Source organism: Hemicordylus capensis, chromosome 2, assembly GCF_027244095.1.
Source record: "Hemicordylus capensis ecotype Gifberg chromosome 2, rHemCap1.1.pri, whole genome shotgun sequence".
In the NCBI taxonomy this organism is placed as follows: domain Eukaryota; kingdom Metazoa; phylum Chordata; class Lepidosauria; order Squamata; family Cordylidae; genus Hemicordylus; species Hemicordylus capensis.
Genome location: NC_069658.1, coordinates 86,876,094 through 86,894,040, shown reverse-complemented (window position 1 = coordinate 86,894,040; position 17,947 = coordinate 86,876,094). Strand labels below are relative to the sequence as shown.

The window sequence follows — 17,947 nt, the reverse complement described above, 5'->3', positions numbered from 1 at the left end:
TTGAACTGCACAGGCGCGCCTCGTAGTTGGGAAGCGATGCCGGGCCGGCCAGATGGCAGGCCTCAGCGTCGCTCTGTTCTCGGTCATCCGCCGCCACAGACGCGGTCCAGTGGCTAAAGGATGGGGGACTATGACAACCTTGGTGCTCACTCCCACCAGCCATCCCGATCCCAGCCAGGGCATAGACATGACTCCATCCGGTAGGCCGCTGGCCTGGCCAGCAGGTAGCAGCGGCAAGCTTCGCAAGGGCGTGAGGCACCGCCTCATGGCCCAGGGGAAAGGGCAGCCGGAGGGGAGGGGGTCAGGGCGAGGGAATCTGGCCACTCTCTGCCTCCTGCACACGACGCAGATTGAGATGGTGAGCCACCGCCACGGCCGGCCAGCCTGGCCTGACAACCTGCCCGGCATGGGCCATGCCGTTGCCTCTTCCAACTGGGCCGTAGGAGGACTTGGAGGCCACGGTGGCCACCCGCTGCTGCCCCCCACTCCCCAACCATGCCACCACCACCCACCCAGCCAGTTCAAAGCAAGCCCACCACGCCGCTCAGCCCAGACATTTTAAATAAAAATAAAACAATTATAATAATAAAAATTTAAAAAAAACCACACACACACACACACACACACACACACACACACACACCCCTTGTTCTTCCGTGTTGCACACTTTATTGCAATGGTCCTTGGAGATGTTGATGTTGTTTTTGCTGGTTTGGGCTGTCTTCTTCCTTCCTTGAAGTCCTTGCGGGAGCCGCAGCCAAGCAGCAAGCAACACAGACGCTCACGCTCTCTCGTCGCCTCAGACAAATGCACATGCGTGCGAGGCGACGAGAGCAGGTAAACCCGCGCACGTGCGAGTGGGGGTGGGTGGGGAGGAGTGCCACGAGGAGGTCCGTGGCAGGCAGTGAGGGCGCTGGGCAGACAGAGCCCTCGCTGGGGGGGCGCCACTCCTGCCTGCCTGAAGATAAGAAGTGAAGATAATTTGGTGGTGTGAGTGGGCGGGGGCATAGCCTCGTCTCTAGGCAGGCGCCCAGGAGCCGAGCACTTGCTGGGGGAGAGAGGCGCCGGCGCCTTGCGGTCGTGGCTGCTAGTGCGCACTGAGTAAAAATAGATGTTGTGGGGCGGGGGTCAGCACTTTTTGGCGCCCTCCACCAAGTTGCACCCAGGGCACGTGCCCTACCTGCCCTACCTTAATTACGCCCCTGAGGACGGACAAATGTCTCTGAGAGCCTGAAGGAGGAAAGGCCACTGGCTGGGTGACAGCTCATCCTTTGTTCTTCCCCTCCCACTTTCCCAACTCACAGACAGGCTGCTGGCTCCTGATCAAAGGACTCATCTTGGCTGCAAGTGAGAGAAGATGTCTCTAGGAGGGAAGGGAGAGCAGTATCAAGCAGAATCCTTCCCTCTTTCTCCCCTTCTGCGTGGCTGTCTAGTGCTCAGGTTAGCCTGGCTTTCCTTCAGCCTGACTGACAGGCTCAACTGTGAGAAAAACATCACTGAGCATCAACCAGCCAGTCACAAAAAGAAGAGAAGGAAGGGATTCTGTTGGACACTGTACCCACCTCATCATTCCTTCCCAAAGCTAAGACTGAGCTGAAAAGATTTTCAATTAAATGAGTTTATGGACGCCTCATTAATCCTGTCCTCGTTAAAAAGAACAAGGTTAAACCATAATACTCCTCCTCTCTGCTTCCTGCCCTCTAAACATTCCTTGGCAACTGAATTCAGTTCACCCCTAAATATTAGGGTGAAATATGGGGCTCTATTTCCATCGGGACCAGCAGCATGGCACCAACAGAGAGCTGTAACTACAGGGACTGCCATCCATGTGTCTGCCACTCTGTAAAGCACGTTCTATGATCCTGCATCTGGATTAGCTTCAGCAGGGCCCACTTCCTGCTCCTTTGTGGTCAGAGGGCAGCTTCATTCATTCATTCATTATATTTTTATACTGCCCCAAACTTACATCTCTGAGTGGTTTACAACAAAAACAGAAAAGTTAAAACAAGGCTTAATTGTGCATTTCCTAAGTTTGCCAACCCAGAGGTTCTGCTCTTGTGCTAATACTGAGGTAGGAGCTCTCTAATCCTCCAGCCTACCCCCAAATGGTCATCTGAGCAGACCTATGGTCTGACAAAACTTGTAATTATGGATAAGACCATGATCCAACATTGTCTGTATATGGGTTAACAGACACCCACTCCAACTCTTCTCTTTCCTCACTAAGCTTTCATGAGGCAAGATTATCAACAAGCACACTGAAACATTTGCTCGAATGAGATACATTCTGTAGCTCTACACCTTCCCACTCCCATGCTGCTTACGTGCTGATCATTTATAGGACAGGAAAAACAATATGTAAGAAGGCTGAAAGGATAAGTTAAGGGGGGAAATACAAAACTTATGAATCTTGATCTGTATTTCTTCAGCCACTGCAAATTCTGCCCACATTTTCAATATTCAAATTATAGTAAACAAGAATTGTCAGAAACACACACACACCTGGCAGAAAACCTTTTATATTTTAATTCCTACCATGTGTAACTCCATTGGATGATATAATTTGGACCCTAAACTCCAGTATACATAAGCAATAAAAATAGTTTGAAGCTTTAGTGTAATTGGGTTATACAGTGGGACAAATACATCACCCTTTTCCAGATTTTTAAATTAAGTATCTAATACATGGCAAGCAAAATAAGCAAATAAAATGATCATGCCAAGTTCTACAAGCTGCAGTATTTTAAGGGAAACAAATTTGTTTAAGTTTTACATCACTTGCCTAATGGCAAACAGAATCATATAGCTGTTGCATGTTTTCAGATGATGGATATTATACCATTGGCTTACATGACCCACAGTGCAACACAGGCACTGGAGAACCACCCATGCCACTACAGGGCTCTGATACACATGGTAACAGTGCTGTGCATGATGTCAGTACCAGAACTACTGACCTCTTATGTGAAGGGAATAATGGAAGTAGCACATGATGTGCAGGAGGTCAGTAGTTCCGGTATAGTTCTCTTGCACAGCAACATTACCACATGTGTTAAAGCAGCATGGATCTACAATGGCACATGAAAGATGCTCCTTTTGGACTACTGTTTCCAGTGCTATTTCTTCTTTAAGGTATTTCTTTAATAGAAGAAAGTGGGCCGAGAACTCTGAAGGGTGCTAGGTTGATAGCTCAGATGTGAGAATGCACCAGAGAGTGTCATTCCACAGCATATGGGCATATTACACATGCACACTAAATGTGGCAGATGGGACAATTCCATTTTTTGTTGCCTAATAAACTGCTAACTGCCTTTTTATGGGGGAGGGGTTTGTTAGAGCTTTTTCAGCAACTTTCACATGGGTTCCATAATATTTATATTGACCCTAAGAGAGATATTCTGTGGAAGTTATTAGGGGTAGAATAATGTGAAGATGAACGAATGAGTCAAGTTTCACAAATCGAAAAGAGGAAGAGAAGCAAACATTATGGAGTTTCCAGCTCATAATTAAGATAATCTTCACCAAAACAAGATTAATCCACTAGAACGTAGAAATCTTTTGAACCTCTGGCTTGTAACTGCAGAAGATCTATTTGTTGCTTAACAGTTATTCAAGCATTGTTTGTACAAAGTGACAATAACAAAGGAAGGCAGAAGCAGAAAATCTAGAATCTCATTTTAAACAGCAATTTAGTTTTAAAAGAAGACGAAAACTTCTCAAGTCCAGAGCTAAAAACATCTGTTCAAAAGGTCAATGAAAGTGGAAAATACTAGTGAATCCCAATTGTCTTGTTTTTCACTGTGTCATTTGTCAAAACCAAATGTGTGAATATTTGTGGCTGACTGGAGAGGACTAAATGACTAACTGAAGATGTATAGGGAAACTGTAGGAGACACTGAGACACCTCCCCCTTTTGTATAATTCCAGAAGATGATTATCTTTTAGCCTACTTTCCAAAAGCAAGAAGGTTTATGAGGAAATCATCATATCTGTGTGTGTCACCCCCCCACCACACACCTCTAATAACTTTTGTATTTACAGTCCAATATAAACAAAAATCACAGTATAGAAGAAGGAATTCTACAGAACCCCAACTTTTTGGGGTGTGTGTGTGTTGCTGATTTGCTATCTTGTCTGAAGATGCAACTACTCAAATATGGGCAACATGCCTTTGTAACTCTTCTGCTGGCAGTCAGGTACAAACTAAATTCATAGTAGAGAGGGGGCCCTGGGGGTTCTGAGAGTGAGTTTTTTGTGGGGAGGGGGTTGCTCATCTACTTTGTTAGTTCAAGATGGCAGCCACTCAAAGTATAGCTAACACCCATTTGTAAACCATGTGCTGACAGTCCAATACAAACCAAATTCACAACACATTGGAGAGGGTTCTAGCTTCTGGGGAACCCTGATGGGGGTATTTATTTGATGATCCACCATGTTGGTTCAATATGGCAGTCACTTAAAGGATGGACAACAACCTGTACCTCAGAAAGGTATGAGGAACCAAATTTCATCTGCATGAAATTTCTGCACTCCATCTTATGACTGTTAAAAATGGGAGAACTGGTATTGTGGTAACAAGCATGATTTGTCCCATGATAAACCAGGTCTACCCTGGTTTGCATTTGAATGGGAGACTACATGTGACCATTGTAAGGGGAGGCACTGGGAAGAGCATCTGCATGCTTGAATGCAGAAGGTTCCAAGTTCCCTCCCTGGCATCTCCAGGTAGGGCTGAGAGAGACTCCTGCCTGCAACCTTAGAGAAGCCACTGCCAATCTGTGTAGACAGTAATGAGCTAGATGGACCAAGGGTCTGACTTGGTATAAGGCAGCTTCCTATGTCCCTATGTCATCTTTTATGCCCACATTTTAGATTTGTTTAACATGGAGCCTGAAGAGGAGTTCTGGAGGACTGCAAAACTTGCTGACTACTTTGTGATATTTTCATTGGTCCTTATAAAGATATTCTATTTTGGTTAAAGAAATTGAGTTAATAGGTGTTGGCTGATTTGAGGAAAATTACTCAAAGTAGTCCCACTAAAATTAAAAAGGACACATTGGGCAATATCCAATTTCAATGGGACTACTTTAAGTAATTTTCCTCATCATGTCAGCCGTTATCTTAAAATATATATATCATGGATATAGACTATATCTGATTCCTATAGCATCACAACATAGTATTTATTAATATGTAGTATTTATTAATATGTCTAAATAAAGCAAAAGATAGGTATGAAATTCTTCTTAGAAGTGTTCTAGCAAACAGTCTTTTGCAGATCAAGAAAGAAATGGCTAAATAAAATTAAATCAGTATATGAAAATAATTCTGTACCAACTGAAAAACAATAGATAAAGAAAGAAGAGTTAAGCATGTGAGGCTGGAAGAGTCTTTCATCTATAAAAATACCCCAGAATGCAATCAAAATAAGGTCCCAAGTCAGCTATGCAGATTTGTCATAATAGAGTCCTTTTGTTCTGCACTTCCTCTGAATAGGCACTACCATATTGACTCCCTCCTCAAGTCAATTCCCTTTGTCAAGCTTTGTACCTTAGGGTTTTCCCACCTTTGGAATTTTGCAAAGGCCAGAACCTTATAAGAAGTCCTGTCTCCCCAGACACATGTGGTGGTCTTTCCTGGAGGTTCCTGGGAAATATTCTTGCTGGTCCATTGAGATGAGCAGCTCAAACTACTCACACTTTCCCCCCACCCTGCCCGCAAGCTGAATTACTGCATTGTGAGATCCAAGTTGGAATGTTAGACTACAAGGTCCAGAATCAATGCTGAACTGAAACCTTCAACATTTATTGTATGAGACTGCTGTGGTGGTGGTGGTGAAAATCTGGACTAGACTGCCCTTGAGCACTCTCCATGCAGGTTTGCCAAAGGACCATTTCTGTGCCTGACTACTGAGAGCCCCTAAATGTCCAAGTGAAACCCCAGAGAGTCCTTGAGGCTGGGTCATTTCCTATGTGGTCTTGCTGCATGCTAAGCCCCCATGCCTGACTGCCTTGGAAGCCCAGTGCTCTCCTTTGCTAGCTGTGGGAGCGCATAGTGCCACAGGACTTGGTGCCATGCAAGCACCTTGCTGCCTCTCCTTGCCCTCACTTAATCACACCTTTGAAGGGGACCCCCAAATCTCTTGGTGGGAAGCTCTTTCCTTTTAGCACCACACAGGAAACAGCAGATACAAACAGGTAAAAAGCTGTTCTTTCTCTTATTTGTATTCCTTCCCTCTCTTTCAGCCCATATTCCAACTCCTGCCAGTCAGTAGGCTATTAAAACCCTCTTCCCTTCTCTCTTCATCTACTCCCTGGGAGCTGCCTACACTCCCTGTACACCTGTGATAGTATCAAGGTTGCCAAATACCACTGTTTGTACTGTGCCTCTTCCTTAACAATAAACTATTTATTTCAATAACCTTGTATGCATCTGTTGCTTCTCTGGGGAGCCCTAACAGTGGTATTTGCCTGTGTCCAGACTGCAGTCCATTCGCTGTGCATTCTTGCAAATTCAGTTTTGAGTTAGAATCCCCCAATGTGTTCTAAAAGCATAGATACACATGTGGCTGGTGTACAAATATGTGAGCAAGTGCTATAATAGCAGTCAGCATCCTGATTAACAGTGAGCTTGCAGAAGGAAACTGAACTTGTGCAAGGAAATTACGAAGGCATGGGAGTTTGTGTTTCAGATTAGTATCATGCTAATTTAATCCAGTTATGCTAGTTTAAGGACGTGCCACAATGAAGTTGTGCAAAGAAAGGAATGTCTGTTTGAGACTAGTCCTTGCACTAGCAGAAGATTTTGACAAATTGCAAATCATTGCTCTAGACCATTTTGCAACATCATTGCTTAAGACTGTTCTTAATGTCGTTGCACAAAATGTGTTGCTCAAAACTGTTGTTTTGTGCATCATCATTGTGAGTCATCATTGCTTAAGATTGTTTTGCATCATCATTGTTCAAGACTGTTCCTAATCAACATTGCACAATGACTGCTGCACAACTCATATTGCACAACTTTGTGAGGTCTTTCATGTGGCCATTTCTGGGATGGGGAGGGTGGGCAGGGGTAGAATCTACCCCCAACCCCAACGATCACCAAACTGCCATGCAGTGTGTGACTCATATGCCCACATAATCTCTGCTGCTCTGGAGGCAAGGAAAATGAAGCCTGACCTCCAGATATCCCTTAATCCACCATACAAGGAGCACTGTGCATTGAAAGATTTTCTTTGCGTCTGCCAGGCTGCCAGTAGCCCGAGCAGACACAAGACCCCAGACTTCGGTAAAAGGGCGTGAGCTTTTTTCCTTTTACCCAGGCATTTACCTTTTACCCAGGTAGCCCAAGTAAAAAACTTTGGCTACGTGGCTCATACTGCGTAGGAGGAGGCAATGGTAAACCCATCCTGTATTCTACAAAAAAACCCACAGGGCTCAAGTCGATTTCGCCAGGAGTCAAAATCGACTTGATGGCACTCTTTACATTTACCTGGAGAGACAGCACCAGGATTGACCCTGATCCTGACACTACACACGAGCAGCCCTACCCAGGTAGGGCTGCCAAAGCCTGAGTAGGGCTGCTCATGTGAACAGCTTCTATATATGTGCAGGAAAAGGTCTTAATATACAACATCATGGAGCATGACAACTCCATGGAGCATGACAACAGCTCCATAACTTTCTTGCATAAGAACAACTTTATTCACTGAAGAAGCACACTGTCAGAATGTCAGGAAGTGTTCTCAGCGGTCTTTAAAATTCGCTTTATCGTTTGTAGAAAAACATTTTAAGCTCATGAAGTACTTATAAATGAATAGCTGCCACTCAAAGACTAACTGAAAATAAAATATAAGAATGTATATTTTAAATTTAATGTTTTGTTATTTTCTCCTGACGAACTAGATATTGCCTATTATTAATTACTATATAATCAATTTTAACCCTTATACTCAATATAACATGAATTGCTCAGTTATTGATTTACTGTCTACTGATGCTGAAGGTCAGATATGTACAGGCACTGAACATTCACTTGCAATCTGACTCAAATGGACATATTAGCTAAGTACACACCATCGGTGTGGTGTCTGTTACTATGTGGCAAATAATTTGTGTTTCTGTGTCTCAGACAGGCAATTTTCATCACATCACTGCAAAATCTTTTTATGCTGTATGTAAAGGTGTGGTGGGAAACTATGCTGAGCTACTGTACTTGAACAACTTACAATGAATAACAGAGTAATTTCAGTGCTTCCACATGACAGCTATCAATAATTAATCTAATTGTTCAGATTGTTGTTTAAATAATAAACCAAGATGAACACAGATGCCAAGTATGCCAAGCTGATAAGAACATAGCCAGGTGGGAAACATTTTCAGGATAAAATTATTCACTGAATTACATCTCTTTCTTTTTTCAAAACAATAATCAGGATCTTTTTCACATATCAAAATGGCCAATAATGTGATCATCAAAATAAGGGTGATCACTAGGGATGTGCAAACCAGCTTGATGTCAAACAGGTTCGACACTGAGCCAGTTCAGTTTGATGGTTCAGGGTTGAACCGAACCACCCCCTGCTTGGTCCGACCCCAGACCGACACCCCCCCCCCCCCACGACTGTTCGGGGTTTGCAAACTTTTTTCTTTTTCTTTTACTAAAAAATAATTTTTATGTCACTTTGCCCCCTCCAGGGGAGTTGTTGGAGGTGGCAGGGGGGTGTCCATGGAGGTTACCCCTCTCCCTGCCGGCTTCAATGCAGCCCGAACTGGCCGCGCCAGCTTAATTGGCCTCTGAGAGGCCTGGCATGAGCCTGGCCTCTCAGAGGCTAATTGCGCAGGTGCAGCAGCATCCAAAATGGCTGCTGCACCGAGGGGGAAGGCCTGAATGGGCTGAAGAGCCGGCCAAACGGGCTGGTTCAGGCTGCATTGAGGCTGGCGGGGGGAGGGAGAACCTCCACGGACACACACACACCGCTGCATCCAACAACTCCCCTGGAGGGGGTAAGTGACACAATTTTTTATTTTAAAAAAGGTCTGCGAGCCCCCACGGACCGAACCAAATTGGGGGGTGGGGTTAAGGGGGTGCCAGACTGAACTTGCCCGGTCAGGTTCCATGCACATCCCTAGTGCTCACTATTACTACAATAAATCTGTGTCAGGGTGAAGAGAAAGTGTTTCATCATTTGAGTAACTGTTTATTCACATGAATACCAAATTGCCTTTATCAAACAATAGGAGTTAATTTGAATTTACTCTTAGGATTACTGTACATCAACTTAGATAAATTTGGTTTGTTTACTTACTTATGTCCCATCTCATGAGCAATAGTAAATGCGAGATTCAGACCATTGTCTTCTGCAATAATACATTTTCTTTTTTCACTGCACATCCCATTCAAATATGCTATACCTAGAAAAGAAAACCACCACAATTAATCACTATGCTTTGCATTCCGATTCATGTTTTGGAATTTCACAAAGCACCGATGATTAAGGACCTCAGCCAATAAAATAATCACAAGATTAAAAAACCAGAAAAACAATTACCGTACTTTCACACATAGTATCCACATAGTACCCACAGTTTATCCTATTTTTTGCAAATGGAGGGAGGGGTGCAGGGACTTAGCGGTGAGCGATTTCCAGCAAGACTGCTGTGTTTATCTCCCTGCCTCTCTTGCCACTCTACTTCTCTTCTCCCATCATTGTTGCTGCCCTCATTTCTCTCAATGCTGCCCCACCTCCCCTCATCACTGCCACTACTACCCCCATTTCTCTCCCCACCTCCCCTGCCACTCCATTTTTCTCCCTGCCACTGGAGCAGCATTCATTCTGCTTGCCACTGCCTTGTTCCTTCTTCCCTCCAGGAGTGCAGGATCACCTCTGTGGCAGAAGAAGGTGTGGAGAGCAGATTGGTGCAGGCTTTCCTACTGACTTACAACAAGGACACTTATGAACTGTGGGCTTTAGGCAGGTGCAGGCTGCCATGGGTAGGGACTAAGCACAAAAATACAGTACAGTTACTATCTGTAATGCCAATAGAGAGAGCTATAATAATTAAAAAATGATTTTTATTTTAGGTAGGAGCAAGAAAGGAGGCCTGCAGGAAAAGGTATGTTTTAAGCAGAAGCTGAAAATTTATCAACAATGGGAAATCCTGGATATACCAGGGGAAAATGTTCCACAAAGAGGAAGCCACATGGCCATTACAAGGATCCCATATAAATGTGGAATTGCAGGAGACTGATGCTACCAAGTATTAAAGCTCAGGCAGACTCAAGTTGCTGAAGGTGCTCCTTTGGGTACCCTGGACATAAACTACCATATTTTTGGGTAGAAACTCTGCACCACCATAAATGCTGCACTGAGGGGAAAAGGATGATATTTTTTTCAGAAATTCTGCATCGCTGTAAACACCGTAGTGAAACCAATTAAATATGGCCAAAAAGTAGGGGAGGAACTCTGTTGCTTTGAGGCCCTCCCTACAACGTGGAGCCTCTCATTGGTCAGAGTGCTCTGCTGTGCTGCCACCATGCCTCCTTCTCAGAGGGGAGGGCCAGGCTGGCTCATTAGCAGCTGACACCCCCGATTTCTCCTCCCCCAGCTTACTCCTCGTCCATCCCTCCTCCTCCATGGCCTGCAGTGCCACTTTAAAACAAACTGTTAAGTCCACCTTAAATTGGACTGCTGAGCCCGGCCTCAGCAAAGCGTCATCATTGCACCCCATTGTCCACCTCCATGGCCACCGCCCCCTCTTCCTTGGCAGCCTCCTTCGCCTCCGTCTGCAAGTAAATGCTGCATTGGCCTGTCCCCCATGAATTTGTCTAAGCCCCTTTTAAGCTGTCCAAGCTGGTGACCATCACCACATCCCGTGGCAAAGAATTCCATAGATTAATTATGCACTGTGTGAAAAAGTGCTTCCTTTTTTTCGGTCCTAAATTTCCTGACCTTCAGTTTCATGGGGTGACCCCTGGTTCTAGTGTTATGAGAGGACGAAAAAAATTTCTCTGTCCTCCATCTCCACTCCATGCATAATTTTATACACCTCGATCATGTTTCCCCATAGTCGCCTCTTTTCCAAACTAAAGAGCCCCAGATGCTGTAGCCTAGCCTCATAAGGAAGGAGCTCCAGGCCCCTGATCATCTTGGTTGCCCTCTTCTGCACCTTTTCCAGTTCTACAATATCCTTCTTAAGATACAGTGACCAAACGTACTCCAGAAGTGGGCGCAACATAGATTTGTACAGGAGCATAGATTTTTACAAATGTAATATTAGCATTTTTATTTTCAATCCCCTTCCTATTGAGCCCTAGCATAGAATTTGCCTTTTTCACAGCTGACACGCACCGTCAACACTTTCAATGAGCTGTCCACCACAACCCTAGATTTCTCTCCTGGTCAGTCACCAACAGCTCAGATTCCATCAGTGTATATGTGAAGTTGAGGGTTTTTGCCCCAATATGCATCACACAGACATAATCTAGGTGTAATATGCAATGCAGGATTTATAGATGACTATACATGTGTATAGCTGACTTACAGCTAAATTTTTGAACTTACACCATATAAATGTATTTGGCACATCCAGTTATTTAACTGGGAGGCTTAGGCATGTGATAAACAAGTGCACTTCCTTTGGAAAATATAAATATATACTAAAGAAAAAACCTCAAAAAAGATGAGATCTGAGTTGTGCCGTGTATTATTATTATTATTATTATTAATAATAATAATAATAATAATTTCAATTTCTATACCGCCCTTCAAAAAATGGCTCAGGGCGGTTTACACAGAGAAATAACAAATAAATAAGATGGCTCCCTGTCCCCAAAGGGCTCACATTCTAAAAAGAAACACAAGATAGACACCAGCAACAGTCATTGGAAGTACTGTGCTGGGGGTGGATAAGGCCAGTTAATCTCCCCCTGCTAAATAAAGAGAATCACCACGGTAAAAGGCGCCTCTCTGCCCAGTTAGCAGGGGCTAGTATTTAATGAGCCCTTTATCAAGAGCAATGAAAAAAGGCAATAGGGTTAGCAGGGGGGACGCCCTGAAGAGGTTACCTACCCACACATGAGCAGTTCCCTTTCCTTGGGTGGGTGGATCACCCACCCAGATGAGCACTGGCTGCTGCCAGTAGCTCCGAGGGTCAGGGTGCCGGGATGCACTGCCCCATCCCCTGGTGCTCCAATAATGCACCGTGCGAGTGTGCAGGGAGGGATCCTCCCTCCCTTCACCAAGCATGCCTCAGTCTGCTGACAGACAGATTGAAAAAATGAGGTTAAGGGAGTTCTCAGGCAGGTTTGCTGCTGGGTTTGCTGCAGGTTTGCTGCTGGGCCTGATCCCAGTGGTACACATGCGCATGCAAAACTGAGCTGGGCTTCCTTAGCCCAGTTTTGCATGCACATGTGAATAGCCTCATTATATTGCAAAGAACATCCAACAAATACCAGGGACAATCATGCTCTCACATTCCTCACAGCATTTTCCCCACTTACAATCTGTTTTTAGTGCTTGGAAAATAGTGCAGCTGCCACTGGTGGGTTAAAGGAGAGGCAGTAGAGGCAGCTGCCTACAGTGGCTAAATCCCCCCAGCGGCAAATTTTGGAAATATAAATAAAAATCAGTGTGCCTGATTGACTGAGATTTGTATAGAACATGCACACTGGTGGGCGGACAGACAAGACAGCAGCGACATGAAAACTAGCTGGGCTTGTTTGGGCAGGAAGGAACTAAGCAGCCTGAAGGGGGCGGGGTATGCGCGTGGCTACAGGTGGTGTTATTTTTCTATTCTCGATGTTCTACAGCGGCAAATCTTGGGGAGCAGGGGAAAGTCAAATTTATTTATTTTTAACTTTTAAAACTGCCATCACACAGTGGCAGTGAGAGCTCCCTTTACAAGTAAAAGGGCTTGGGGGAGGAGTTGAGTTAAATCGTATTCTTATTTAATCTTTACAACTGTCACCACATAGTGGCAGCAAGGTGACGAGAGCTCCTCGTTAACCTGCCCACCTCCCACATTATGACGGTGCAGTGGATACAGGATGGCTTTGGCAGTGGAGAGCATGGCAAGAGAGTGCCTGATACAGGCCCACCTGCCTCTCAAATGAGAAAGATTGGGCCAATTTTAGGCCTCTGCACATGCACGTTCATGTGCAAAGGTATCAAATGAGGTATCGCCACCCTCTCTGCCACCCATAGCGGAGAGGATGGCAAGAGAGCTTCTAACATGGGCCTGCCTGCCTCCCAAATGACAGTGATTGGGCCAGTAGATTTAACTCAACTCCTCCCCACCAAGCCCTTTTACTTGCAGAAGGAAGTGGAACCCTTTCCCCAGGAGGCTGGGAAAAGGCAGTAAAGGCATGAAAGATGCACTGCACCACTGCCTCCTCCTGGCCATACTGGGCCTTGTGGGGTGGGGTCAGTTGTGAGTCTCTCAGATAGGGCCCAATTTGCTTGATCCCCACTGCCACCCTGTGCATCTATATATATATTTATCCTGGGTGTGCCCAGGAGAAATGCGTCCCGGCAGCCCAGCTGATTGGCTGGGCTGCGGGGGCGCCTGATTGGTCCTGGCGCACCCAGGAGAATGGCGGCGGCCATGGCCAGGGAGCCAGGCGGGCCCGGCCACGGAGTCGAGGCGGCGGGCCAGGCAGGGCCCGGCCGCAGAGGCGAGGCGGCGGGCCTGGCCGGGCCCGGCCACGGCGGTGGGCCCGGCGGCGGCGGCACTCTCGGGCCCTGCCGCGGCGGCGGGGGCACTCTCGGGCCCTGCCGTGGCGGCAGCACTCTCGGGCCCGGCCGCGGCGGGGGCACTATTGGGCCCTGCCGCGGCGGTGGCACTCTCGAGCCCGGCCGTGGCGGCGGCACTCTCAGGCCCGGCCACGGCAGCAGCACCCTCGGGCCCGGCCGCCGCGGCGGCACTCGGGCCCGGAAGTGGCACTCTCGGGCCTGGCCGTGGAGGTAAGGCGGCGGGCCCGGCCGCAGCGCAGGCGGCGGTGGGCCTGGCCGCACTAGAGGCACAGATGCTCTGTGCCCGGGCCCACTAGTATTAATTATTCAACAAATGCACAAGAATTATTCAAATTAATCAGTTATGAGATTATAGAAAATATCTTACTGTACATAAAGGTCCCTAGTTTATTTGGGGGACCTAGAGAAAGCAGGGCTCTGTACAGTGAAATTTTTAATGCAACAATGAATAAAAAAAAATTAAGAATATACTTACCATTCCCATTCAGCAGTGAATCTGTAGTTCTGCCAATGGCCATACCATATCAAACTAAGATAGAAATTCACCAGAATCCAGAGTTGCAGCATGGTTCTAGAAAGCTGCAAGGATGTTGCTTCATGTACAATGTGGCAGAATGAGATAACAACAGAAAGCCAGTGTGCATTCATACTGCCACCAGCAACATCCTTCAAGTTTCCTTGTTCACGATAACCATATTTAGTATATTTTAGCAGCAGACTTAGGTTTCTGGCAGTAATCCAGGTGGAAAATCATTTCCCCCCAAGAGTAGAATTGAGTCTCAAAACCAATCACTACTTTAAAAAACAATAATTTGACAAAGAAATGTATCATATATTATAAAAACATCAATCAAGTGCTCCAGTTATAGAGACGTGCTTGGCCTCATGCCTGCCTAGAAGCCACAGACTTGCTCCCTAACCTCTAAGCTATGTTGAGGTGAGATGCAAATACTCATTGGAGAGCCATGTTACATGAGCAAAGAGGAATTCTCTCATTTACTATTACTTCATGTTCTATGGCTTAGTCCTGCCATTAAAAATAGGCTCTAAACTAAAGTCTGACATTCATTCACTTAGTTACTAGGTGGTAGAAAGGGTAGAATATGCATAAATTGATTTGAATAATTCAAGTGCCATTTTTAGGTCCATTTTGCTGGGAAAATAGGCCTCAAAATGAGGCCTTTTTCCAGGGAGAGGTGGTCTACCATTTGGAGTAGGCATTTGGAGAGCTGGATTACTTGGAGGACAGGTCTACCCTCCAACTCCAACTGGCTCTACCTGGGGAAAAAAACATTCTGAGACCCATTTTTTCAGCAAAACAGCCTCAAAATGGTGTTCGAATCACCTGAATTGATTCAGGCCAAATCGGGGATGATTTGCTTTGACCCCAAATTGGGGTCCTTTCTGGTTGTTATCCATATTTTGTAACTGTTCTTTGCAATGATATTCTTTACTTCACTGATGTTATTTGCTGATTATTGCATTGCACTGTATTGCATTGTTACTTGAGAGGATTGGTGATCCATACAGAAGAGGTCTTTTTCTATATTGTATGCTTCTGACTATTTGTAACACCATAGATGATCTCTGTAATTGGGAAATTCAAGCTGTAATCATGTTTTTATTCTTTCTTGTATTTAATAAATAAACATTCTTAATTATAAAAAAAATAGAAATCAACTATCAAAAAATTAAGTTATGGCTTAAGTTATGGCAGAAGACCCAACTCCCATCCCTGGAGTATAAATGGCCACAAGGTAAATGGAGCTGGTAAAGTCCAAATTCCTGACCCTCCAAGTGCCTTGCTGTGTCTCAAATGCTGTACTACACTTGGAAAGGGACATGATAAAAGTTGAAGCCAGAGTGTGGCTGTCCATTCTTAACTTCAGACTACAATGATCCCTCAACCCTCAGACAGCTTGGAACCTCTGACCCTACAGGACATTTCCCAATCTTCCTGGAAAAAAGGCAGCGTGGACTAAATTGTCGCTACTGGGCTTCACCCTCCCCCACTTGCTATGAGCTGTGACTAGGCAAAAATAGTCATCAAACAGAGGATAATGGACACTGAGCGCCAGGCTGACCTAGGTAGGGTTCCATCCTGTCTGTCCTTGGAAAGGATCAGATTCTCTGCTTCCCCCCACCACATACCTGTCACAGCTAGAAATCCCTAGCCACAGAAAGGCTTATACCCTCACCCGTTGTCATGCCCTTCCCTCTGCTGGAAGACAAATTCAGAAAGATCCCAGTAGCAGAGAGACTTTGTTCCTGTGACACTGGGGAGGTATAAACCACAGAAGATGTACTCCTTTTTTGCCCCTTTTACAGAGACATTCGGGCCAAGTTTATATTTCTGCTATTTTGCAAGCAACCTGACTGGCCAAACCATGTCTATACCTAGTTGCTGCTCTCAGATAAGGACCCAGCCTTCACATATAACACCGCAAAGTTCTGCGTGGCAGCATGCAGGATCCGCAGGGTCATGACTGCTAGGCCATTTCCTGGCATCAGCTCTACATAGTTTTAAACTGCTGATTTATATTATTATTATTATTGTTCCTATTTGGATGTTCTATTTTATATAACTCAGTTTGCATTTTATATATTCCACATATTATATTCTTATAATTTTAATAATTTTATAGCTTTTTGAAGTGTAGCAGCCTTTTAGTATTATATTATAGCTTTATAGCATTATAAATTCAATACATTATATATTATTATTATTATTATTATTACATTTATAACCTGCTCTTCCTCCAAGGAGCCCAGAGCGGTGTACTACATACTTGAGTTTCTCTTTCACAACAACCCTGTGAAGTAGGTTAGGCTGAGAGAGAAGTGACTGGCCCAGAGTCACCCAGCTAGTTTTTTAATGGCTGAATGGGGATTTGAACTCGGGTCTTCCCGGTCCTAGTCCAGCACTCTAACCACTACAGCACGCTGGCTCTCTTCACATATTCACATTACATTCATTATAGACTCTATACATTAGAGTAGAAATTTAAAATAGCATAGTTTTTTTGTTTCATAATTTGTTTTAATAATGCTCTATTGTTTATCTTATGCTGATAAAGATGACTGATTGATTGATTAACATATGATTATTTGTTGCTGATAGAAGATCAGTTCTTGTTCATTCTGCCACTATACTTATTTTGGGGGTGGGGGGATGCCTAACATTTCTGGCATGAAATCTGTAGGATGCTTCTGATGTTTAATTTTTCCTCATTTGGGAAGAAATTACTTTTCAGAATCTAGACGCGAGCAAAATATCTTATTAAATCAGTGTTTTATTACTTCATTTCTTATTAAAGAGAATATTTTCTTATTTCTTATTTAACAGAACGTCTTCTTCGTTATGAACCCCACTGCCCATTGAGCTCATCAGGAGAGGTCCGTCTGCATTTGCCACCGGCTCGTCTGGTGGCTATTCAGGGACGGGCCTTCTCCGTTGCTGCCCCGAGGCTTTGGAATGCGCTCCCTAGGGAAATAAGAGCCTCCCCATCTCTGACAACTTTTAAAAAGTCTTTAAAGACACATCTGTTCACCCAGGCTTTTAACTGATATTGTTTTGATTGTTTTAATGTTGTTTTTAGAAAATTGTTTTAAAATTTTAAATTGTGTTTTGAATTTCTTGCTTTTAAATTTTTTTATTTTTGTTTTTAATTAATGTTTTACTTTTTAATCTTGTTGTAAACCGCCCAGAGACGTAAGTTTTGGGCAGTATAAAAATATGTAAAATAAATAAATAAACAAACAAACAAACAAGGATGATCTTGTGTCTGAAACCCACATGAAACACTAACTACTGAATGCATATCAGCCAACTACGAGTTGTGAACTAGTTTCAAACCTTGTCCTTTGATATTCATTTCATGTGTTAAGAACCAGAAACTGGTTTCAAGTGAGCAGCTGCTCCTGCTTAGCCATCACAGCATTAGGTAAGATAAAGGTTTTCTTTAAACATATATATGTTCTCTATTTCTTCCTGTGGCTTATTAACACAGCTGGAATGGTTCCAAGGTTAAATCCACAAGGGAAAAAAGGAACAATTGATCTTCTGTAATAGTTAAAACCATCTCCAGTCAATCCTATAGATTTTCTTTAAAACTGCAAATTAACACACTCCTGAAGCATCTGTGCTTGAAACTAGTGGCAGAATAGCATGGATAATTCCCCCCCCCCTAAAAA

At 44.4% G+C, this 17,947-nt stretch overlaps 1 protein-coding gene across 5 annotated transcripts in view; it reads right to left on the bottom strand.

Moving 5' to 3' along the window:
- Positions 1-17,947, bottom strand: part of ADAMTS19 (ADAM metallopeptidase with thrombospondin type 1 motif 19) — a 190,732-nt gene that overhangs the window by 90,430 nt on the left and 82,355 nt on the right. For all 5 annotated transcript variants that reach the window (XM_053302857.1, XM_053302859.1, XM_053302858.1 and 2 more), the window contains one exon: positions 9,308-9,413. In XM_053302857.1, coding sequence (XP_053158832.1) covers positions 9,308-9,413 — 106 coding nt within the window. The remainder of the gene's footprint in view (positions 1-9,307; positions 9,414-17,947) is intronic.